This window comes from Chenopodium quinoa, unplaced genomic scaffold, assembly GCF_001683475.1.
Source record: "Chenopodium quinoa cultivar QQ74 unplaced genomic scaffold, ASM168347v1, whole genome shotgun sequence".
Lineage (NCBI taxonomy): Eukaryota > Viridiplantae > Streptophyta > Magnoliopsida > Caryophyllales > Amaranthaceae > Chenopodium > Chenopodium quinoa.
The window spans coordinates 339,300-364,924 of record NW_018742969.1 but is presented as its reverse complement, the minus strand read 5'-3'; the positions used below and the strand labels follow the sequence as shown (position 1 = coordinate 364,924).

Here is a 25,625-nt window from a genome sequence, read left to right as displayed (position 1 = left end):
ATGGTTCCACCCACCCAATTGGACTCCCGGAGGCTACGTATTAGAGACCATGGTAAATGTTTCGGCAATTTTTATTTTCGGGCGAAAAAAAGTAAAAAAATTCAAAAATTGAACGCTAATATCCACCTTTTTGAGAAATTTTGGAGGTTTCGGGTAGAGCTGTCAATTCGAGTAAATGGGTCGGGTTTGGGTCGGTATTCGGTAAGAGTGAGTCGGGTCAACTCGGGTCGGGTCAATTTGGATTAATTCCATAACCTATGCGGGCCGGGTCATGCTTTAGTCGGGCCACATCGGGTCATACTTCTTCTCGGGTTTGGGTCGGGTTTAGGTCGGGTGAATAACAGGCCGGGTTACATTCGGATCGGGTGAATAATAGGTCGGGTTTAATTCGGGTTAAAACGGGTTAGGGTAATTCTCGGGTTCGGTTCAAGTCAATAATTTGTGGATTATAATCCGGTCGGGTCATTCTTGGGTTTGAGTCGGGTTCGGTTCAAGTCAATAATTTGCGGGTTATAATCAGGTTGCATTGGGTCATTTTCAAGTCGGATCATTATCAGATTCAAGTCGGGTTATGTTTAAATTAATAATTTGCAGGTTACAATCAGGTCAGGTCATTTCCAAGTTCTTAGGAAGATCCCCGTTTACTTTAAAAATTAAATGAACGATGTAGTTAACTTATCGTGAAAAAAAATCAATTGAACCATAATTTGATATAGCTTCAAACTCGTAAAAAGAAATCTCATCACGAGGTTCCATCTTTAATGAAGTGATAATAAGTGAATTAGTGGCTAGAATCACAAACTACAAGTTTGACTGCTCTATAATAGTTTTCAAGAAATAGAATGAAATCATCTCATGCTAAACAACTTTAAAATACGTGCAAAAGTCCATTGTAGAACATAAGGATTCCAATAGGTGAGGGATATAGTGAGAGTGAGAGGGCTTAATCATTTAGTTTTGTAGTATGATTAAAACTTCAACATTGATACTTGCCTAATAAACACAAGTGCAATTTGAAACCAAATATTTCGACCATGACCTTCCCATTAATTTGGACTTGAATTATCCACTTTTAAATGTTTGTGATCAAGGTAAAATAAAAAATAACACAATCTTGACCTGATTATCCTAGAGGTGATAAGTAAAAATGTTTATAGCATATATTTTAATGTTATTTATAAATTATAACTGAAAGTCGTGTATAATCGACACATCTATTACTACTCGTAATTACTAGTTGCTTTCAACAAATCTTATCAAGAACGGGAGAATGACACAAAGTTAATACTCCTAATGAAAGCTACAAGTGATTCATTTGGAATTTAGATAATGGAGGCCACAGACTTGTACAATAATAGTAGGATTATTACAAAGATAACTAAGAGAAACACCCATAATACAATGAAAAGAAAGAGAAAAGATCAATTAATGGAAGTTTAGCCTTCAAGGCAAAGATTTCTCTAACATTACAAAAAGAAAAAAGACTTTTTGTCAATTACCAGTATTATATTTTGAAATATCCGACACACAATATATACTTCGTATTAAATTAACTTTCTTTGAATATATATATGTAAATCAATTTATTAATAGATTAATATAGGGTTACAATTATTGGGCCGACAAAAAGGTGTTATTAAATTATTACAAGTAAAATTTAATATATTCAATAATACAGTAGGATTAGAAAAGAAATAGGATTAATATTTAATTAATCTCTCCCTCAAAAAAATTAAAAAAAGAAAAACAAATAAAGAGTCTTTTAGAGAAATTAAAAAAAAAAACCAAATAAAAATACACTGGTTGATATTTGACGCTTTCTCTCTCCTCCATCTCTCTTTCTCTCTCCTCAAATCTCTCTCTTTCTGTGTCCGAAAGTTGGTGGAAGGAAGAACAGACAAAACGAAGAAATTTTGCGCACCAAACATCCGATTTTTTCAACCAAATTTTTATGAAATAATTGTAAGTTTTTTTCTTATTCAATATATCTAAATTTATGGCAAATTTTTAATCCAATACAATGATATTTTGCATATTTTGTTAATTTTCAGCTGAAATTGGTGTTATTTTAATCAAATATTGTCAATTTCTTGGTTAATTTGATAATGTTGATGCAAATTTGAAGGTATGAGCTGTTTGAGCTCTGTTTTATTGAGATTAATTAGGGTTTTTGGTGTATTGAATGTGAGCTGCGGAAATCTGTTCTAAATTATTTTTGTTGTTATTGAAATTGCTAAATTAGTTTTCTTTGGCTTAGCTATAATATTAAAATTGAGCTGAAAATTTGATTTGAGCTAAAATTTTGAATTGAGCTGGTATTTTATGGATTATTAATTTCCTTTTATATTTGTTAATTATTGTAATTATTGCTTAGTAATTTTGGTTTAGGTTAATTTTGGTTGGAATTTATGGTATATGATTAGTTTTTGTGAAGAAGAAATGTTGGTTGCTTCATCATTCCAATAACATATCACATGAAGTATGGCTTATTCTTTACCTCATTGTGTGGAGGAAGTAACCATTTTTCTTACATTTGGGTGACCTTGTTTTATAGTCATGGATTGAATATGTGCTTTTTGTTGCCCCTTGAAAATGCATGATGAGAATTATGGAGTTAGTTTTCTTGCTCGGGTGGATTCTTGGGTGTTTACTTTCTGTTATACAAGTATATGTTCAAATTTATGTTGAAAATTTTCGGTATAGTTTGCTCTCGTTGTCATCTTTTTCTCCTGGTATAAGCATATAATGATGTATGTCTCGTGCTGAAAATTCAAAATACAAAGTAAAATTTACCCTCTGCCAAGCATTTTGCAAGATTGTGGTGTGTTTACTGTTTAGTGTTGCTTGGTATCTGTTATACTTGATTATTGAATGCCGAATTTTGAACAGATAAATGTGTTAAAATCTGTGGACAGTGGATTGTTTCTGCTTCTCTATATTTTTAATATTTTTTATACTGTAATTTTTTTCTATCTTTATGTGATATGATGTAGTTTTTTCTCCTCTTGATTTCCTTTGTATATCCTCACAATATAAAGGTCTTCAACTGAAAGTTTTATGGCTTGGATGTGGTTTTGCAGCTTCAGATCGAACGACATATTTCTACAGAGTTATACTGAATTTTAGTTGGCAAAATGAGATTTTGAAGTGTTGTTCATTCTGGTGAATCGCTGTTTTATACTTAATATCTTTTAGTTAATATTGAAGACTATGGCTGTATCATCTCAGGAGCCAATGCAAGAGAGTCAGGCTGACCATTTTCCATTGCTTATGGAGGGGCATACAAACCATCGGAATGATGTGCACGTAATTGATATAGAAAGAGGTGGTGAAGCCTCCTCTTTAAATATATCTAATATAGAGTTTTCTCATGCTGGCAATTCTAATAATGTTCATAGGGAAACAAGTGGCATGCAAGCACCTCCATCAACATCACCTCCACCTACTCACACGATTACTAGGAGCTCCTCTTTTGTTAGGAGAAATGAGGGAATTGGCCGGCGGAATTGGAGTCCTTTCAATTCCGGCTTTTGGATATCCACTGAGCTAGTATTCACATTGAGTCAGATTATAGCATCCATGACTGTCTTGTATTTGTCACGACATGAACATCCTCAAGCCCCATTGTTTGCTTGGGTTGTTGGGTACACAGGTGGATGTTTTGCAAGCCTCCCTGTACTCTATTGGCGTTTCCTTCACCGTAACCAGGGGGCTGAACGTGGTGCACTTCAGGCAAGCCAGACATCTCCTCGCACAAACTCGTCATCAGGCCCAAATTCTTATGTAACTATTTCCTTAAGTCAGCCATCAGAACAAGAAGATCATCAGAATGCACCTAGAACTACTTATGAAAGTCAAACAATGGGAATTGCAACTACAAGGTACCAACTTATTCATGAAGAACCTTTTATTTGAAGTTGTTAAATTGCCCATCAAGATGATAGAGCAAGCATTTGCTTGTATCTATTAAGGGCTTATATCAGGAATGTGCAATGTATGAAAGAAATACATGATGTGGAGAGGCTTTCCACATTAATTATTGTATATTCTTACCTGGCCTTTTCATTATGTTCTTGCTCACTTCTCTTTGCACTTTCAAAATATCAGTAAATCTTAGAACTTGTATTTATGGGTAGGCCTCATCATCTAACTGTGACTTGTTGTAGCCTAGTAGTTTTATTATTTTCCTCTGCGTTAGTTCTACCAGAAAAACATCATCTGCGTTTTTTTTCATCATCTGTTCATTTTATTACTTGTATTTATTATGTGGATGTTGAACTGTGCTGAAGTATTTTTGTATCGCTTATTCTTTTTTCAGGATTGGTTTGATAATGGACCACTTCAAAATGGCATTGGATTGCTTCTTTGCTATTTGGTTTGTTGTGGGTAATGTTTGGATATTTGGAGGACATGCATCTGCAGCCGAGGCTCCTAATTTGTATAGGTATGTTCATTGGTCCTTGGCATGAAGTTTCAAGCTCCTTTTTGCTCATACAGCATCTAACCATCTTCTGGGATTCTTTCAGGTTATGCATTGTTTATCTTACATTGAGCTGCATCGGATATGCCATGCCTTTTATTTTGTGTGCAATGATATGCTGCTGCTTACCTTGCATAATATCAGTCCTTGGGATCCGTGAGGATCTAAATCAAGTTCGAGGAGCTAGTGAAGAATGCATAAATGCTTTACCAACCTACAGATTCAAGACAAAGAAAGATGAAGGCGGTACTACAGAGGAAACTGACTATAACGAAGGGGGAATTGTTGCTGTAGGAACAGAGAAGGAGCGCACAATCTCTGGGGAAGATGCGGTAGGTCACAGGACCTTTATCTTTTGATTTATGTTTTGTTCAAGAGCATATGATTTTAATGGAATGCTGAAGTTGATTGCAGCTATATCTTGCCCTGTTGATTGTTCCCCCCCTTCAATTGTCGTTCAGGTTTTTCAATATAGTGCTCTGTAGATTTGCAATTTTGATGCAGAGTTTCCAAAATTAGTTATGCCCATGTTCTCTAATATCTACCTGACCCGAACTTATTGTGGACTGACTGAATTGTATGAAATTAAACTAAGTGTGTGGGGGAGGGGGAATCCCTTTTTGCTCTTTCCCCTTGAATCTACATCCCCCTGTACGTAATGCCCTTCATTGTTCTATAACATAAATCTGATCTTTATGTTTCCATCATCACAGGTATGTTGTATTTGCTTGGCGAGTTATTTGGATAATGATGAGCTGAGGGAGCTACCTTGTACTCATTTTTTCCACGCAGAGTGCGTAGATAAATGGCTAAAAATCACTGCTACGTGTCCACTCTGCAAATATGAGATCGTTGAAAAAGATGAGACACCACCAACACCAACAAACACCGCCTCTCTACAATCATGATACATTCAAAGTCTTATCATCTGTAGATTCCCCAGAATTGGATCAGGTTAGTGAAACCAAAGTTTTTTGTCCTTTGGTTTTAAGTTTCATGGTGGAACTTTGTCAGTAACTCTTCTCTCCTGAAAATACAAGTTAAAGTTGCCTTCCAAACCACCGATCCTCTTGATTTTATTTTCTACCTTTTTTTTCTTTTAAATTGTGCTTTAGATTGCACAGGAATGTACAGTTGTAATCATCCAAGATTCTGTAAGATGCTTGTACAGATGATAAATCATTACCTAAATAGGCCATAAAATTGAAGGTGACGACGATTTGTCGACCGACCGCCATCCTAACCTGTAACCTGTAAGGATGAAAAAAACATTGCTTAATACGAAATATACTATAGTTTCACTACGGAGTATGTTGTAGCAAAGGGCGAAACCAAGTTTTAGTTAGTAGTTACCCAATAGCATTATAGCAACTTCTATTTATTGGACTGGCAATTCTGGTGCCTTTTTTTTTTTCACCGAACTACTGTACTATTTTGTTGTGAAACGAAGTGAGGAGCTTGTAACAAAATTTTGTTTTAGTTCGGTGTTATAGTGTTATTACTGTTTAACCTTTCTTATTTTTGACGGAATGTTAAATATGTCTACTTTTTGCTGTTTAATCTTTCTACTTTAAGCTACGTATATACTATCATTTGTCATTTAATATGCCTCTACAATAGGTGTTGCTAATTTGCCACTAGACCTACCCTATTAACATAAGCGGTATCATTTTGCTAGGGGAGTGAAGAAGCCGTGCAATGATGATAAATAAGGTATAAATGTATAATGATGCAACTAAAATTCAATCTCAATATTAACTCAAAAAATTTAGGAAATAAACTTGTTGAGTTTTGCACAAAAGTTTTATGTTAAATTTCCATAATGCTTGTTTCACCAAATTGTCAAGTTTGAATTTGAAAATCTAAAGACTAAAGCACAATGTATAAAAATGCTTAAAGAAAGCATCAATTCCTCCTCTTTTCCTCAATTATGGGGCGTGGACTAATCACACTAATGGGATTCAACATTTAACACCACAACTACTAAAGTTGGGAGGTGGGACTGCTAATGAATTTCCACTGTATAGTAAAATTTGTAACAATGCTACTGTGTCCTTTTTATTTATTTATTTATTTATATTTTTAAACACACCTGAGAAAAGACAAATTTATTAGCATGACTTTTATTTGAAAATAAAGACTGTATTATCATGGTATTGATTTATATTGTTGGGTCAATTCCATGTATGGTTTAATTGTTGAATAAAAGTGGAACTTGTATGTTTAACTTTAAATTAGATTATATGGAGTAATCTTCTGTTTGGAACTACTTGTCATGTTAAACGTGTAATTTGAACTACAATTCTATAGGTAGTACATCAAACATTTTTGATTTTATAACAGTACCAAGAAATGTGGTTTTCAAGGACTTATTGCACACTTATTCTGTTCCGTGAGATAATCACACTGAAATTCTGAATAATAACAAAGTGCACATTTGCTGCAGTTAAGATTTTGTTTTTTTGGGTTTCTTAGGACCAGAAAATAAGAGAATCTGTGCAGAATAACAATCATCTGTTTCAAATTTTCAATATTTTTCAATTTGGATTAACTGATATAATCCTGTAACAAGTTCAACAGTTGTTTGACACCAAACTACCGCGATTAACTAGAAAGTGTAGGAGTAGCTTATAACTCAAAATTTTGCAGAGAAACTGTTAACTGTGTACTCTGCATAATCTAACATCCTCTAGGAGCCTAAAATAAACAATAAGCCTGAAAAACTATGCAGCTGGTGCGTAATCATATCCATCATCATCGTCATCATCTCCTTCTAATCGTGTTTTTGGAGCATAATATTCACAGCCTTTGGAATGTTCGTCTTCTATACAAGCTTCAAATGCATATATGTTTGCGTTTTTCAAATCAACAATTCTTGAATTGATTGACATTTTAAGTAAAATATGGGAAACAAGGGAGAAAATGTTGGTACTGATGGTAATGGACTTGTTTTGTGTTTAAAACTAGAGTTGGATGTAAGTTGGTGTTTGAGAGGTGACTATATGAGAGATGCTTATATAGATAATGGATTTGTAAAGGGAACAAATGAGAGCATGTTGGGAATAACTATGCAGCATTCATGGAGGATGGACGCGGGCAGGCGCCACACGCCGAATGCCACATGACACAAACATGCATATCATAGTTCCAACTCTAACACACTTAGGGAGATATTCTGGTGAATCAGTACACCATGCCAATAATAGTATTATCCTCTGAAAATCCTTTAGATTTGTGAGGCAACGTTCAATTCACGTGTTTCAAAACAGTGTATTTGTCTAACAAACCAGACGAGAAAGTAAAAAAATGATTAACTTTTCACCTTTTGTTAGTTGCCTAACTGTCATGCAAAGTTAGAATCTTGGAAAAAGGGAAGTATGAAGGGATTTTCTGTTGTTAACTTCAATCCAATTGGCTCTATAAAACATACAAATTTTATTTTCTGCTTACTCTATCTAAATCAATTACTCTACTACATGAGGCTTAATTCTCAATTTTTGTTAAACTCAAGAGTTAAGTCTTAACACACTTGCACTATCAGTTATTCCCTTTACTTTCTATTAGAAAGTTGGAAATCTGAACTGTCTCTATATATGCTGAGGCACAAGACTACATGTGGATATTGCAAGTGATGCTCACTTGGAATGTGCATTTGCCAAATTCTCGGCCTATGTGGAATTGCGCAGTCTAGTCACATAAGTGCTCAGGGGACAGCTCAGCAACACGTCGATTTGGATTCAGGCATGCCATAAGTGACCTTTGGCATGGATCAAAAGTTATTCCTGATGCAACAGAGATAGCATTGGGGCATTATATAGAAAAGTAGAAAAGATAATAAGGAATTATTCCCCTGTGGTGAAGCTGCTTTTGAAGAAGCATCTTGGTCTTAGATTGTTTGGGAAATTGGAGTATTGCCATATCTTTGTTACAATATAATGCTATCTAAAACTTCTGTGATTCATACAATGATGTATTCATATAAACTTGTACATAATATTACCTTATTGCATTATATAGACGAGGATAAATCTAACTTGCACTGCATGAAAAAGGACTAATTCTGAACTACTTATTCTTCTGAAACCATTAAACAGAACATATTTTTACACTAAGTACATGTTCTGTTACAGAACAGAATCTGCATTCCTTCATAAATTCCCAATACTACTCAAAACCGCCTCCTGCAATGGATGGTAATGAAAATCTATTGAAAACACAAATATGAAATTTACTTAATTAAAACCCTGAGTTAGTATTAAGTCTATTTTTTCTCCGAGTATGACAGCTTCCCTAAAAAAAAAAAAAAAAAAAAAACTGAATAAAATGAATTATAGGAAAAACAGTTATACTGAAATAACAACTTTTGCATTTACTTTTTGTAGGAGGGAGCTTATACATTTTCTTAAGACAATGCAAGGTCAAGCAAACAAACTAAGTATTCTCTTTATATGGCTAATACAGTAGAGTTTATATAGTGGTACTTCATCGATCTCAATCTAGGCTTTGTCAATGAGGCAGAAAAGCTCTTCGAACCTCTTACAGGCTGTCTCTGGCAAGCAAAGGCAAACTAGCATGCCATCAGCATTAATCCCACCTTCAGGAAGAAACACACAAACTTGAGGAGTTGGTGTCAAGTCAATAGGTCCAGCATAAGCAGGTCTTCCCCATCCAAAATCAGCTGATTCATAGAGTAGAAACCTTGTCCATTGTGTTATTGTCAACTTGCCCCCAAACTCAAGTGTCTTAGGCCTTCTAACCTCGACATAGTCCACTGTGGACCTTACATAGTCCTCATTAACACTAAGCCTTGCTCTGTTTACCAAATCAGCTGTCCAAGGGAGTGGGTGATCGATAAGCTCTTCAACTTTGCTTGTGGCACAAGCAATGCACACTGCATTTCCATAGAATCCATCCTTCAATGGCGGGTTCTTGAGCATGTGGCGGGTGTTGACTGTGAAAGTGAGGCGTAGCTCATAGTCTAATGGCTTCACATCCAGAGCTTTCACCCAAGACCTCCACACATGAGCAGCCATAGCATCAAATGCAGTGTAATTAGTATCTTTATTGGTTTCTTGGGCCAAAGACTTGACTTGTTCTTGGAATTCTTTGGTGACTTTATAACATTTTTGTACCGGCTTCACTTCCCACAATGACCTTGTCAGGCTTGATTCATCCACAACACTCATGAACTCAATGTGTGGATAGTTTATGAGTGGTGGATCTCGAGGAAGGAAATATTCCCTGTCCCAGCATGGTTTAGGAGAAGCGACTAAAGTTCCTACTCTAGCCGTGGTAGCCCAAGCATTAAAGAATTGCATAGCACCTATGCCATCACAAAGGCAGTGGCACATTCTCAAACCAAGGCTAAAGCCTCCATCGCGAAAATAAGTCACTTGTGCTATTAACAGAGGCATGTCAACAACTTTATATGGCTCCTCATTAGGAAATCTATATATCAATGGTGACCATGAAGGATTTGGGGTTGACAAGTCCCCTAGGTCAGCTAAGGCTATCGACGAGTGAGCTTCAACTATAAGAGAACCTTGATTAGGCCCGAAAAATATCTCTAATTTCCCATTGCTGGTCTCCCTAATCCTCCCTGAGAAGGGATAGTAGGGGACTAAAACAAGAGCCAGAGCATCGCGTAGTTTTTCTACCACATTCTTGCTCATGGATGGAGTCGAGTGGTAAAAATACACAGTAGGGGTAAAAACCCGGCAACCAATTATGTCATCCAAGTTGGAGAGATAGAGAGTGTCTCCATGGTTGACAGGGATTGGGCCTGCAGGAAGCACTGCCTCCTTGTGCTTGACAGTTACAGGGATGGAAAGGTGAGGAAAATGTATATCTTCCATTAAGGAAGCCATGAAAATTCAATGAATTAATAATATTATTATGAGCTTGTTTTTATAGAAATATACAATTGGAAAAATTTCGGTTGTACATGCAAAGCTTCTTAGAGAAATAATCTCTGTTTACAAAGAGCGGCGGGTTGCAGATCACCACCTTGTCATGAGTTAAAATAAAGATGCTGGAAAATGCATGAACAGAAGTGGTTAGACTCTGGAAATAACTATTCCTCATAAAAGTTCTATTTTCTTGAAATATTGCAATAGACTTCGCGCTTAAAATAACAAGATCTTGACTGAATATTTGTTAACTGTATAAATTTTTTGAAAAAAAAAGGCATGCAAATTAAATGTATGAAGCATGGAAATATTATGAAGATTGATCTGAAAAATTGGAGGCAGAAATACCCATTTCTATACGCAAAATATTTGAATAATTTATTTGCAAAGGAAGCAAATTACAGATTAATTGTGAGAACTCTAACAAGCTTAAGACATCAAACAATGACACAAGCATAATAGTTCTACGAAAGACAACGAATTGCTGATAAGAACACCTTGTTATTTAATTGACTAAGGGCTGGACCTTTTAAGATGAAGAAATAGGAGTCGAGTTGTTGTCAAAAGTTGTTCCAACATGCTGAATAACGAAACCATAGATCTTCCTCTTGAGTCGTTCAATCTTGTCAGTTAACACTTCATCCCTTTTCTTGACAACAAGATCTAACCAGTCATTTATCCTCTTCAACTGTGACAAAATTGCAGCAATTGATCCACATTCAACTGGCAGTTTCCGGCCACCACTGTTGCCACACTCGCTGAAAACACGAAATCCAGCATCTAATGATTCTTCCACAAACTTCAAAAACCACATCTCCATCTCAGACTTTAAAGTAATAGCTAGCTCTACTGTGTCTCTTATTCCGAGGCCTCTTGTCCATGTCTTCTTAGGTGATTCTGACACTGTTGAAGAGGTTTTTGAGTGGTTTTTAGTTGTGCTTCCTATAGATTGGCGTTTTGAAGAGCTCTTTGGTAGGGAAGGTGGGGGTACAGACTCAGTGTTTTGGCCAGTGAGAAGGGAAACAACCGCAAGATCAGTGGAGAGAGCAGCTTCAACCCAAGCAGAAGCAGACTTTGATTGCTCAGTAGGAATGACAACATCCTGCGCCTCAGAACTATGACTAAATGAAACTGACTCGACATTGGCAGCTGCTCGTGAGGCATTTTCATACATGGATAAGAATCTGTCTATTGTAGGTAAAGGGTTTCCAGCTTTTGATGAAGAGCAAAGATCTGAAAACATGCTGAAAATACAAAATGAAGAATCATGTCACAATTTATTATTGATACAAGTTCCATCTAAAATGGAAAAAAAAAACGGACACATCAGTGTGTTAAAGATTAACTTACCTCAAACTCCTTACAATAGACTCAGTAGCCAATGCTTCTTGCAAAGCTTCAGCTGCCGCAGTTGCAGCAATAGCCCTCCTTTGGATAGCTTCCTACAATTATTGCAAACATATGCACAAATTGAGAACCTCTGCAGTTCATAAAGAAAAAAAGAGAATTTAAAAAGCTTCCTACCTTCCCAAGCTTTGCAAGGCTGCCTGATACAGCATCTAGTGGCACGCTACCATCAGTCCATTTCTTATCGTGAATGGTGATTCCAGCAGCTAAAGCAAATGGCTTGTCAGGTGTGACAAATTCATCAGGGGTGCTAGATTTGGACTTGCTATCAGAAGTAGCATCATCCTTTGATTCATGACTATGTACATCACTTAAACGGCGAGACAAAGCAGCCTGAAACATTTAGCACCGTCAGGAAAGATTCAGTTCAATTATATAGTATGAGGGTTATGAAGGCATGAACAATAAGCTTGGAAGCAAAAGCATTTAAAATACCATACTGTCAAGTGTCAACAAACAATGAAATGAGATCATGATAAGTATTATTTTAGGATTGAAAGGGATATATCTCAACAAAAGAAACCAAAAACTCAACATCATCTACATGCTTGTGTATCATTGCAAAAAATTCTTACTGATTCCAGTTTAGCGTTGCAAACACTACTTACTGATGCAGTTTATTGAACATATACAGAGAAATAAGTTCATTGCCAAAGTAAATTTACTTCTAGGCTCACACATCATAGAATTACTTATCACACATCAACTTAACTAATACAAGTCAGTACAGAATGAAGACGCAATCATGGCCAAGGCCGATAGCTGTAAGACTCTCCTAATCTTTAGAAGCATTTGCTATTTTTAAAAGAGGGTTGTTTTGAATTCTAGTAGGCCACTATTAATCTACAATTACAAAAAGACACTATTTTATTTTCATTTGCCATCCATTAATATAAACATGAAAGATCATATTCTGAACATTAAAACCCCCAAGAATTACAATTAGCAATAGTCATGAAATAATAAAGCTAATTAGCTACTATATAAACTTAAATTTCGTACAAACTCTTAACAATAAATTAGAAACAATATGATAATTTAAAACAAATCAAAATCAAAGCATAAAGTCATAAACTAAAATTGATCAAATTAAAACAGTACCTGAGTTCGAATAAGAGCTTGCAAATCAGGCTTATTACTCTTCACATTACTACTCTTTTCTTTAACCTCACCTTCATTACCCCAACTCTTCCTTCCTCCACCACTACCACTTTTTCCCAAACTACCCTCAGAAACCTTCAAACTCCCAATTCCACTTATAATCCCACCATTAATACTCTTCTTCCTATTCCCTGAACTTCCTCCACCACCAGACAATCTCCTAGCCGGCGACAACGACATCCTCCTTGAAGCCGGTGATGCGGCCCTTCTCCCTGCTGTTGGTGATGGTTGCCGATACCGAGACGGCACAACGATAGCCGCCTCTCTTCCCGCTTTCCTCCCTTCCTCCGCTGCCTTCGCCTCGGCCAAACTCGGTACCACACATTTTGATGGAACCGGTGATGCTGACCTCTTGACTTTAGTCGTCGCCGGAGAAGGGTCCCTCTCTTTGACTTTCTCTCTCCTCCCCGCCGATACCGACCTCTTCGCCGGCGCCGGAGAAGTGAATCTTTGTGGGGTCACCCCTAAATTCTCCTTGTTACTATTGTTATTATAATCTTCCTTATCCTTCCTCCCCTTCTTCTGAAGAAGCGATAAAATTGGGTCAATTGAGTCATTAGAATCCGAAACAGGCTGAATGACGAAATCCCTCTTCTCCTTGGAAGCCCGAATGGTTAACGGCTCCGGCGACCCAATAAAGGGGTGTCTCCCGGAAACGGGTCGGATTCCGGTAGCAAAAGGAATCGGAGAAGAAGGGTCGAACACGAATCGATCGAGGTAAACGAATTGACCCAATTGAATTCGATTAGAGAGGATGAGATCGGTGTCACGATCAGAGAGGGAAATGTAGGTTGAGTTCTTGGAGTCGGAGAGCTGAAGAAGGAAGCCATGGTTAGGCCAGAGGTCGAGGTTAGAAGTGGGAGTAGTAGTTGCAGTGTTGGATAGAGAATTAGAGGGTAAAGTTGGGAGGATTCCGATGACTTGGAGAAGAGCAGAGCGGTGTTCGCCGGTGGGTTTGGCGTTGGTGTTCATGGATTGAAGGAGTTTAAGGAGGATTCCTGGGGTAAGAGTCGCCATTGATGAAGGTGAAAAGCTCGAGTGAAGAAGAAGAAGAGGAGGTGAAGTTTCAGGGAGAAAAAAAATGGACGTTATATTTGAGATCTGAAGAGGAAGGAGGTAAGTTTTTGAATGTGAGGAGAGAGAGAAAAAACGGGAGTCCCGCTTATTTGAAAGGGGGGTGATTTTGAATTTTGGAAAGTAACGTTCGGGACCGTTACGCTGTTGTTGTGCTCTTCTTGTTTTGGAAGGAGTATTATTACTACCTTGTCCCTAGTTATTGATTTTATCATTTTATGAAGTTCAATTATAAGTATAAACTTTGACCGTATTTTATTACTAATAAGAAGTACGGAGTATAGAAGAACAAATATACGAATAGTTTAGTGTGATGGATCTATTTTGATTTTTTTTTTTTAAAACATTAGTTAATTAGAGATGTAAAGATTTGAAAACTGTAAAAGCCAAATGTTACTGTTAATTTGATACGGAGTGAGTAATTTACTTTTAAGGAAATATGGGTGATTAGGAATCTTAGGTTTATAGGTTTTATATACATATATAAATTATTTCTTTTAAAAAAAAAAAAGTTATATATACAATATAATTGTACTCCGTACAAAGTAGGCAGTTTCCAAACTCTTGATAAACATTTCGGTTTGGGTTTTTTTTTTTTTTTTTTTTTTTTGACACATCGGTTTGAGTTAACTTCGTGACCTATCCATAAGCTACTCCATACATTTCAAACAAATTTTATCATATGGCGAATTTAATTCTTGTGGTGTCTTGATGTGCATTATGTAACATCTGTCACACTCATAGTCTCATACTCTCATACCTCTTGGATCAGTGGCCTAGAGGTCACCTCACATCCTTGAGGTGTGAGGTTCAATTCTCATCAAGCACAGATCCCATCTCCCTATCCTTCTGGGCATTGCCGGATAGACTTCCTATGATAAGAGCCTTTAATTGAGGCCAATTGATCTAACCATGTTAAATTAAAAATACAAATAACATTACCACCTTAACATGACAGGAAATCAATTACCCCAATGACTAGTTATTGGCAATGTTTTAGGCCCCAAACCATATACATTATACAATACAAAATAAATAATCTTATGCTTTTTAATTTGAATTGAACATGCTATTCATATTTGATAAAAGTCATGTTCATTTCAAATAAAGTGCAATTAATATAGGGCACTAAGCGTGGGACTCCCAAAAAAAACCAAATAATGGTTCAACAAACTAAACACCTACAAATATCAGATAAGATTTGTATAATTTACCAGTAAGATTTTTCAAATTTCTGCACAATTTGTCACAGTTATTTCTCGAAACAATTTATGCACAGAATTCACAGTCAAAACACTTTGTTCGAGCATCCACTACTGTATCTGTGGCAGCAAACCAAGACTGCCATGACTAGATGTAATCAGAAACATAATATGAAGATGTCGAAAATTGAAATAGCAGAAACAGTAAGATAAGAGAGCCTTTCATCTAGTAATTAGCAATGTTTACAACATTCGTAGATATTACATATTGTTCTGCCGAAAAATTACCTGTTTCAATATTTCAACTTAGCCACACACTATTCTCTTCCCTCCAAGAAATAGAAAACAAACAAAAAAAAAAGGAAGAAATAAAGCAATCTAAAATAAGGGGCAAGCCCAATCTACAATGACAACTTTCTTTATTGTTCATTTGAAATTTTTTCAACGTATATACTCAGCCAAAAAGGTTCTATGAATGACATTTATGCAACAAAAAATAGGAAAAACATCAGAAATACTATCAATACAAAGAATATCTTGATCATCAGCCATCTGTTTGAGGATATACTGTTATAGTACCTGACCAACTGGTTCTGAGCCCCTTCAACATTTGCAAGAGTATCCTCCATGTTCTCGTCAATCCTGCAATAATGCAGAATCCAGGTCAGATCACAAATTCAGATTTACATTGGAGAAGCATGCCAACTTTCCCAAGAAAATGCATCTTACAGATATAATCATATAAGTATGTAGTAAAGTTGTTTCATATATCAGTAAGATCTTTTTTTGCTCATACAGCAGGCAAATGGTATATCATTATATCAAGTGTGTACTTTTAGGGCTAGGAGACAGTGAAAAAGATTAAATATTTGAAGGGTTTTTCTTTTTCAGAAGTTGGTATAACTATGGCCTTCGCCAACAGATACTGTACCGTGTAAAGGTGAATACTTGTGGTTGATCTTGAACAGAAGAAAAACAAAATAAAAATTTGTTAATCATAGAGAGGAGTCGAGGATCGGCAAATAAAAAGCAAGGTTGTGCTATAACCATATCTCATCAACTTAAAAAGGCAGTCAACTTGACAGTTACAGCATCATTTAATCAAGGTTCAGCAAAAGATCCAATAAATGAATACAAGCAAAAACTAAGTGCTTTAGATATTTAAAATAACTTGAGAGTCAACTACAGAGACAAGCCAATCATTAGCACATATTTGTTTCAGTCAAAACAGAAATCTTAAGCTACAGGATGCAAACCTGATTGCAATCTCTCCTTGCTGTGACACCATTGTTGCCAATTGTGTAAAAATATTACTCAATTCGTGAATTGTAGACTCCACATTTTGAAGTGCTTCAGCTCTGCTCTGCATATAAGTGTCCTGTAATGGAACCATCTGTTGCTGTTGTTGATTCTGTTGTTGCAACAATGGCTGAGAGTCCCCCTCAGCTGACTTTCTGCAAAATAAAGAACAATGAAGTCAGCACCTTAACTAATTAAGTTATACGAATGCTTGAAAGAAACAGAAGTGGGTTACTCATTTCTATTAATTTACATAGAGAAAGAATTTACAAAGATAAGTAAATTATACTTCTGTGTATCACTTGCTCCTGCAGCACATCAACTTGAGTTGAATGATAATCATCAATAAAATTTTCTACTTTTCTTATCTAACAGTAAGAAAAGAGCTAAGTAATAGTAGATCAGAATAGAGCCCTCAGTCTATACTCTTCAGCGCACAGCAGATGCAATCCATTAACAGGATTCATAATATGCACAAAAGGTAAAGCAAAATTCTTTGAAGATGAAAGTCTGATGTCAACTCCTAATTCTTATCCTTGGTTATTCTATAAAGTTGCCAATATGAAAATAGCCTAACATCACGTGAACATATCAAAAGGACAAAAAAGAGAGCCTCAGTACCAATTCAGTTAGACAAAAAGGCTATGCAATTCTAGTTTCTCAGATGCAGTTTACTGCATGAAGGGGAAGTACTCAAGTCCCAATCATTAGCACATTTTGACAACCATATAAATATAAAGTTCTGAAAAACATTTGTTATTCAAGAAAATAATGTTGACCTCTTTGCCTCTTTGGCCCATGCATCTTCTATTATAGCTTTAAAGACTGACTATGATGCTACAAAATATTGAATCAAATAGGCATTAACAAAGAAAGATTCGAGTTTAATGGAAATTCAATGGATAATGTTTGCAAACTACACAGAGAAGAATAGAAACACTGCTATATAATTATGATAGAAAGACACCAGCTTCACATGAGAGCTACAGCTTCAGAATACTTACTTTGGAAACAAAGCGGATGAAGTTGAAGCCGCATTAGCCCATGGAGGAGCAGAGGGTCCATTGGGTGATTTGGCAGCCAATGGCCGCTGACGGACGAAAGGATTTGCAGGCTCTTTTGATGCAGTTGACGAATACAGTTGCCTTCTATTCTCATGAACCTTTAAATTCTGCACATCCCAAAAAAAAGGCGGGGTAAGTTGAAATCATGACATTCATTACATAGAGTAAAGCACCACATAATTCATTGCCAAACACCATACCTCAGTTCGCATGGTAAGAACCTCCTTAAACTCCTTGGTGGCTGTCATAAGACGGTTCTTAAGGTTATCTACCACTGTGGTAGAATGACTAGTGGTGTCACTAGAAATATTTCCACTCTCATTTTGGGTGTTGCACAGAAGCTGCAGATCTACTACAGCTGAATTAAGCGCAGTAATGTCTTGCTTGATAACTGCAGTCAGCTCTTGAATTTCAAGAGTTGGGTCATCAAAGACAGACGTCCTCTTGGCCACTGGGAAACAGATTAATGACTAATGAGCATAAATCAGAGTAAGATAAATAACATACACTTCAAAAAAGCGCCACTCATCACTTTTTACTTTAGTAAGTTCTGCTCAAATTAATGCATAAACAAGTATCCCAGGGATCAACAATATAACAGACACTTTGACAGAAATTGAGACTCTCCAAGACAAGGAACGTCAAAGCCTCTCCAACAGAAATTATTATGACTATCAAAAAACCCATAACAGAACAGCCCAGAAGAAGAACCTCATAGAACATGCTAACATACAAAAGGTAGGAATATAATGTTGAACACTATCTTAACCCTAACAAATTGCAGATCTCCGTCACTGATTAGTTTAGGGTTAATGCAAGGAAATCAATGCTGATTTATATCACATCACTTGGATTATATATTTCCAATAAAAAATTTATAAAGTAGAAAAATAAAAAAATTATAGTTTCAGAACAGGGCTTTGTCATCCTCATTGCTGTATCATTAAAATCACCAGCACAGCTTAATGAAGCACAATCTTAATGCTAAAAGAACACAGGACTGAACTAAAAACGAAAACTTCCCATGAATTCAATCCAAAATCCATCATATCCAGCATCAAAATATTTCTTTATCAAGAGTCAACAAAAAATCACAGAAAAACCACATCAAACTTCCTCCATAGTTCAGTTTTAGGTAAAATTTCAACATCAATTATGATGTTGAAATCACACATTTCCAATCAAGGAATTCAGAGTGCAACTACATACATATCAAATTCAACATTAAGGTCATTAGCCAATCCAAAACTCATCAAAACAAACAACCTCGCTCAGTAAAACATCTTTCCAATATAATGCATCAAGAACACCTACCAAATTCGGCACCTCTATGTCATAAACCCATTTCTCTACCGAACCAATAAATAAACTTAAATAACCCACAAACTTCCTAAGCTCAATTCAAGTGGAATCACAACACAAATCTGATCCCTGACAATAGACGAGCCAGCCAAAACCTCCATAATCTGACTACAAATCGACCAAATCACAACGCCTTGTATATAAATAAATAAATAATTTATACTCAATAGACTCATATACTAACACAACCTAATCATAACCTACTTGGCAAAATCTCAACACCTTGATTAAGAACATCAGAGACTTCAGAGTGTTAGTGTCAAATTTCTCCTCTCATATACTGCGTCTACATACTCCAACACCAACCACTCTTAATCCCATCGTAATAAAACAAAAAAATAATCAAGCTGCATTAACAAATTCTGATCAAAGTTCAAACATCATCAACACCACATCCTATGCTCAGAACCTAATACAGCATTTAAACCACTAAAAGTAGGAATGCTTCACCTAGATGCCCTGAGATGTCTCCTCAATTACTAGAATATAGTGTGTTGAATACATAAGAATTTTAAAAAATTTCATATTTCAAATTGGAACAACAAAGTATTTCAAAAGTACATATTGCTGTCAACACTACCTTAACACACAAATAACATACATATCCCCACCATTGCTTGGTTTAGGTGCCAAATTGGATCACATGACTCAGATTACATATTTCCAATAAAAAAATAAAAAAATAAAAAAAGTCTACAAAAAGAAAAGCAACTAATAATTTCGGAAAAGAGCTCAGTCCCCCTCATTGATGTATCTCTCATTGATGTATCATTTACATCATCAGTGCAGCTTCACGAAGCATGATCTATCAAGCTAACATAATTCAGAACTAAACTAAAAAGTACAACTCCCATGAAGTCAATCCAAAATCCATCATATTCAATACTGCAACATTTCCTCATCAACGATCGACAAAGAATCAGAGAAAAATCCCATCAAACTTCCTCCATAGCTCAGTTTTAGGTGATAGTTCAACACTTCAACATCAATAATGATCAAACACATCAAGGTCATCAAACAGTCCAAAACTCATAAATTCAATCCACTACTATATCATAAACCCATTTCTCTACTGAAATGACATGACAATAAACAAAAATAACCCCTTACACTTCCTTATCCCGGTTCGAGTATAATCACAACACAAATATGATCACTAACATTACACAAGCCAGCTAAAACTTCCACAATGCGACTATCAATCAACTGCATCACACGACCTCATATACACAATAACACTAAATGATCTATACTCAAAAACAGTCTCACAGATTAACCTCAACCTACTCATAATCAACTAGCCACAACTCTTCGCCAACCCTTGATTAAGAAAAATCAGTGTGTTAGTGTCACATTCTCCTCTCAATCTCTCATCTAAAGCATCTACCAAATTCATCATAAGCCACTCTAAATCCCATCAAACAAATACCCAATTCACTCAATAGTACATCATTCCAATCAAAACTAAAACCCAATTGCATCAGCAAAATCTGATCAAAGTCCAATAAACAAAACACCAAATTTGATCAACCACATTATACATTCCCCAATTCCAATCAAAACATGAACAATACCAACTACACTTAGCGAAGAACTTACACTTAGCGAGCTTGGCAAGCTTCTGGGAAGTTTGATGGATACCAAACCCGATCTTGGAAGCCCGTTTATTGAACTCCGATTGAATAACAGCGGATCTAGGCCCATTAACCTGAGAAACACCAACAGAGCTACTGCTACTCGGATTATTCGGCCCATTTGATGGAATCGACTTCTTTAACCTCTCTGCAATGCTCTGAAACTCGTGAGTTCTATCTCGATAAGACGATTGCGCAGACCTCATTTCACAAATTAAATGTTTATAAACCCTAGAATTTTTTCCAGAATTCACCGACAATCATGAAATTGGGAGGAATTTAGATCTAAAATCCCTAATTTCTGAGGTTTTATGTGATCTTTTTGTTCAATTGAATACCCAGATCTCGGGATCTTGAAGATAGAAGAGGAATTTTCTTTGAATTTTGTTGTCCGAAAAAAAATAAAAATAAAGGGAGGGAATTAATTTTTCCTCTCTCTTGAAATTACAGCAAATTTAGAGATTTTTTATTTTATTTTTCTTTCTCTTTCTAAATTCCCAGAAATGTTGTTATGGTGGGGACAAAGAAGAGTGATTAAGGAGGGCTATGATTTGAGATGCCACGCTGGCAGATTTACTTTTAGCCGTCGATTTTTTTTTTTTTTTTTTTTTTGGAGGGGGATGGAAATGCCTTAATGAATGATCATGATCATCTTTTATGTTGTTATTTATCTTCAAGAAAATGAAAAATGAGTATGTACTTAAAAAATTTCTTTGATTGATACACTTGAGAGTGTGAAACATTGTAATTGAAAACTGTTACTAATAAGTACCAAATTTGTATGGCATTCACGTTATTATAGAACATTATTCTCAGTACTCCCAGGTGCATGAAATAATTTACGACTTATTGATAGTGATTTTTTCTAATCTAATTTGTTGTTTTGCACGTAAAACACTGTATTTAGTTGTACTGTGATATTACAAGAATAAAAGAGAGAACGTACCTTAGATAATACACTCCTAATTCTATCTTCTTATTTATGCTTGCTAAATTAACTAGCTTTATATGGTCTAATTCAAAGACAACACTTACACTCCTAATTGTGCATCATACATAAGTGCTCCAATTTACGACTTATTAAGTCAATTTCTATTCAAATTTGTTCATTTGACAAACACTGTATTTACAGAGTGACATTACAAGAAGAAAAGAGAGAAAGCAAAACTGATTATGTAGTAAAACGATTTTCAATTTATTCTTCTTATTCATGCTTATATTGTATAATTCAAAGACAACACCTCCAAAATGTGCATCAAAGGCTTTATGTCTTTATGCCTACACAGCACACACAACCTCCACATCACAGTCCGTCCCCTTGCAAGATTACAAAGGCAGTCATCGCCACAATTTCATATTTTCAACAGTATCTTTGAGTGTAGCACTCTAGCCCCGGGTTCCTTCAAATACTTCATACATGGCAATAAAGACGACTCCAATGAACATTTCTTAGTATGGCTTCATTTAATTCGTATATTATTATTAATGTTAATTTTGGCAAAATGCATAATGATTAACTTTCATTTCTCTTTGTTCCCAAGTCCAATTGGAATTGAAGACTAGGACAATGTGATCAATATATTTCAAGTCGACGAAGGAATAAGGTATATAACAAGCAACCATAGCATTAACAAGCAACCATAGCTGGATCTTCAATTTTTGACACTGCCATAACAAGTAGTCAAGCAATACAATGTCATCTTCACTACACTAGTAAAAATTTACTTCAAGATATGCACATTATCTAAAAGACTTACAGTTCTCAGACAGAATATAAAAATAATTTTTTTTTTTTTTAAAAAAAAAAAAAAAAAACTTATAGAAGCTAGAACAATAGTTTGGCATCAAGCTAAGTATTCAAATATAATGTTCCCATGAAGGGAGAATGTAATTTTTACATACAGTTCACTCAATTTCAATGTCAATATACAAGAGACAACATAATTCCTCTACAATGACTATTGTCCGCGAATCCCTACAAAATTTCTCTAGTACATTCACAGAACAAGCAAAAACACAATACATACACTTATGCTTGTCCATAGAACATCAAAAACTCCCTTGCGCAAAATCCCAGAGGAGCTGTAGTCAATCATGATCGGAAACTGACAGCTTCTGTCTGATGGATCTCGATCAGTGATCATAGCCAGGCCATCAAAATCACAGTCCCAGATATTCTGACCCTTAATCTGATAATACATGTTGAAAGCATAGGAAGCATTCCCTTGGACTGACAGATGGTTGCATGAACATCCATAGCCTAAGGATGTACAGTCTGACAAACTACAAGCATAGTTTATGTTCTCAGGCAAGTCCCCAAAGTTTGTAGCATCAGAGTTCAAAACACACCATCTTTTCTCCATATATACCACTCCTTCCACTGGGATTAGTGTCCTATCTTCTTGCATACCGGCTAAATCGAGTTCATACTTTGGCATTCCATCAAACTCGAAAAGACCCCAATGCCTCTCAAAGTTTCCTGGTGCAATGCTCTTGGCATTCTCATCGATCAAACTGAACAGGTAGACATCGATTTTGCCCTTTCGAAGTGGAGTCCCTTCCCCACACATAATATGTTGAAGAAGGCCTTGATTGAACCTCTTAGCATTCTCAGCATTGGCATGTATATCACCATCAGTTGGCCAACCTACCTCTCCTACTATAACTTCCATATCAGGATACCCAGCTTTGTTCAATGCTGACAATAAAGTATCAAAATTCGCGTCAAACACATTGGTGTATTTCAAACCCTGATCTCTTATAGGCACATTTGACCCTTCAAAGAAAGCATAATCTATAGGAAAGTTCTTGTTTCCATACAGACTAAGAAAAGGGTAAATGTTGACAGTAAAAGGAGCACTGTTTTCATGTAAGAACTGCAGGATTTGAAGGGTAAGGTCTCGAACTTCAGGCCTGAAATCTCCAGCAGAGGGCACAGGATCCGACTCAGGAGAGTAGTATACATCAGCATTGAAAGGAATCGTCGCCTTGATTTGATCACCGTGTCCTGCCCGATTAAGGGCCTCTTGGATGTTCCTGAGTGCTGGTAACATGTACTTCAGGTATGTGCCATTATAGGTCTGTAGTGTTGGCTCATTGCCTACTGCAACATAGCTGAACAACAAAAAGGTTAATCAAAGAACATTGTGAGATCAAAATCAAAGCAATAAAAGTAACTTTCAACACTTTAAATCTTTATCAATTAATCCTTCACAAATATCACAGAACAGTCAACATCATGAGTAAAAAAAACCCATCAAACTCCTAATTCATCAAGAAAAATTCATGAAAATTCCATAATGAAAAAACCCATGAAAAATTCAGTACTTTACAAGATTAAGAACTTAAAAGAAGCAAAATATCAAACAGTTGGTGTGTATTAGAAAAGGTAAGAGACTAAACTTGATATTTACACCACCAGAATAGAAGTAAGAGGTAACATTAGCATCAACCCAAGAAACAGCAGCATCTGGATCACTACTCATCTCCTCCAACATATTATTAGGAATTGCTAACATTACTTCAATTTCAGTACCAATTAAAGCATTCAAAATATTATCATCAGCTTCAAACAACTTCAATCTATCAAACCCATTATTTTTCAGCATCTGAACCACCATATCAGCAGGTAACTGATGAGTTGCCATGGTACCCCAGTTCACCCCAACACTTAAACCCTGAGAAAATACAGCCGCCATTACTAAAAACAGAGTAGAACAGTACAAAAATGCCATTTTTTAGGGTTCTTTCTAAAATTGTGATGAATCTTGAAATGGGTATCTTTGAATTGAATACCCTTTTCAAAGTTGTGAAATGGGTAGGTGAGATTTTGGGAGAAAAGGGATGTTTTTGATGATGGGTATGGTAGAAGAGGAGAGAGAAAGAGAGAGATTCGTTCCTTAGTTCTGTTATTCAGTTACAGGGCCATGCAAATGGAAGTTATAGTGCTGTGATTGCTGTCATTCCCATCTTTATCACATTCTTTTGATTTTGCTGAGGCAATTTGACATTAAATAGTAATAGTATGTACTCTCATTTTAGATGTTTTCATACTATACTATAGTTTTCATATAAGTAGTGATCATTCATTAGAGTCATTACTTTACCAACACTATGAAGTGAAAATGACATCTTAGAGAAATTGGTTTAGAACTAAAAGACTCACTTTCTTTAGTCAAATTGAATGGATAAGCACTACAAAGTAGAGTTAAAGATTTGGGAGATTAAAATTTTGTGTCGTTCATGCACGGTACTTAATGGCAAATTTGAGTATTGACTAATGTAAGAAACTTAGTCGAAAAGTTATTGGTAATTAGAAATTCCCCAATGGTTTAGTAAGTCGAGTTATATGGAGTAGTCATTTTTAATTACCCTAAGGATCATATTGATCAAATCACAACTTTTTTAAAAAAATTAATCAATTTTTTACCCCACTCATTTGAAAAATGACTACCATATTATTTATTTTAATGATATATAATATGATCCGCTCATTTTTTTCACGTCATAAAATGGCCACAATTAGTCTTATAATATCTACAATGTAAATATAAATTTTGGAAATTTTAATCCAACATAAAATAAATATTTTTTGATAAACTATAAAATAAGAATAAAAATTACATAAATGAAACTAAAAATTTAATAAATCAAAAAAATGTTGATAATTATATTTAATACCATTAATAAAATAATATAATTAATTAATTGAAAAAATGTGTCAATTATGAACTATATAATCATTAAAATATTATAGTAGTCATATTTCAAATGACTAATGTAAAATTTTCAAAATATAAAAGAAATTGTCCTATTTTAAAAGATAAACATAAAGCAATGGACATTTCATGAGTGAGTATCATGACTCTACACAAAGTTGTTACATCACTTCACTTTTGATCTCAATCTAAAGCAAATGACATTCATATGTATATACCATGCTTCCTATATTTTATATATTATTCTAAATGGATGAACAATCCAATAATGTGCTAAGGATGCATTAACCTATATGGAAAACCAGGCCATGTTAG

General features: G+C 35.5%; 5 protein-coding genes across 5 annotated transcripts; 1 reads left to right on the top strand and 4 right to left on the bottom strand.

The window, feature by feature from the left end:
• Positions 1–1,795: 1,795 nt before the first annotated feature.
• On the top strand, positions 1,796–6,025 carry LOC110729088 (E3 ubiquitin-protein ligase At1g12760-like). Its single transcript, XM_021908787.1, has 5 exons — positions 1,796–1,962; positions 3,081–3,881; positions 4,319–4,444; positions 4,527–4,812; positions 5,194–6,025. Exons 2-5 carry the CDS (start codon positions 3,211–3,213, stop codon positions 5,386–5,388), a joined length of 1,278 nt encoding a protein of 425 aa, XP_021764479.1. The 5' UTR covers positions 1,796–1,962; positions 3,081–3,210; the 3' UTR covers positions 5,389–6,025.
• A 2,798-nt stretch (positions 6,026–8,823) lies between these two features.
• LOC110729086 (fatty alcohol:caffeoyl-CoA acyltransferase-like) lies at positions 8,824–10,356 on the bottom strand. Its single transcript, XM_021908786.1, has one exon. The coding sequence runs from the start codon at positions 10,345–10,347 to the stop codon at positions 8,977–8,979; it is 1,371 nt and encodes a 456-aa protein (XP_021764478.1). The 5' UTR covers positions 10,348–10,356; the 3' UTR covers positions 8,824–8,976.
• Positions 10,357–10,714: 358 nt separating this feature from the next.
• On the bottom strand, positions 10,715–15,331 carry LOC110729084. Its single transcript, XM_021908784.1, has 4 exons — positions 12,898–15,331; positions 11,914–12,129; positions 11,740–11,831; positions 10,715–11,633 (listed from the first exon to the last, which is right to left on the bottom strand). Exons 1-4 carry the CDS (start codon positions 13,972–13,974, stop codon positions 10,919–10,921), a joined length of 2,100 nt encoding a protein of 699 aa, XP_021764476.1. The 5' UTR covers positions 13,975–15,331; the 3' UTR covers positions 10,715–10,918.
• Positions 15,332–15,426: 95 nt separating this feature from the next.
• Positions 15,427–21,089, bottom strand: LOC110729085 (syntaxin-32-like). Its single transcript, XM_021908785.1, has 5 exons — positions 20,558–21,089; positions 17,797–18,047; positions 17,537–17,703; positions 16,490–16,687; positions 15,427–15,875 (listed from the first exon to the last, which is right to left on the bottom strand). Exons 1-5 carry the CDS (start codon positions 20,796–20,798, stop codon positions 15,716–15,718), a joined length of 1,017 nt encoding a protein of 338 aa, XP_021764477.1. The 5' UTR covers positions 20,799–21,089; the 3' UTR covers positions 15,427–15,715.
• Positions 21,090–22,406: 1,317 nt separating this feature from the next.
• LOC110729082 (glucan endo-1,3-beta-glucosidase 8-like) lies at positions 22,407–24,567 on the bottom strand. The gene is made up of 2 exons (XM_021908782.1): positions 23,995–24,567; positions 22,407–23,706 (listed from the first exon to the last, which is right to left on the bottom strand). The coding sequence occupies exons 1-2, from the start codon at positions 24,324–24,326 to the stop codon at positions 22,590–22,592; spliced, it is 1,449 nt and encodes a 482-aa protein (XP_021764474.1). The 5' UTR covers positions 24,327–24,567; the 3' UTR covers positions 22,407–22,589.
• Between the last annotated feature and the right edge of the window lie 1,058 nt (positions 24,568–25,625).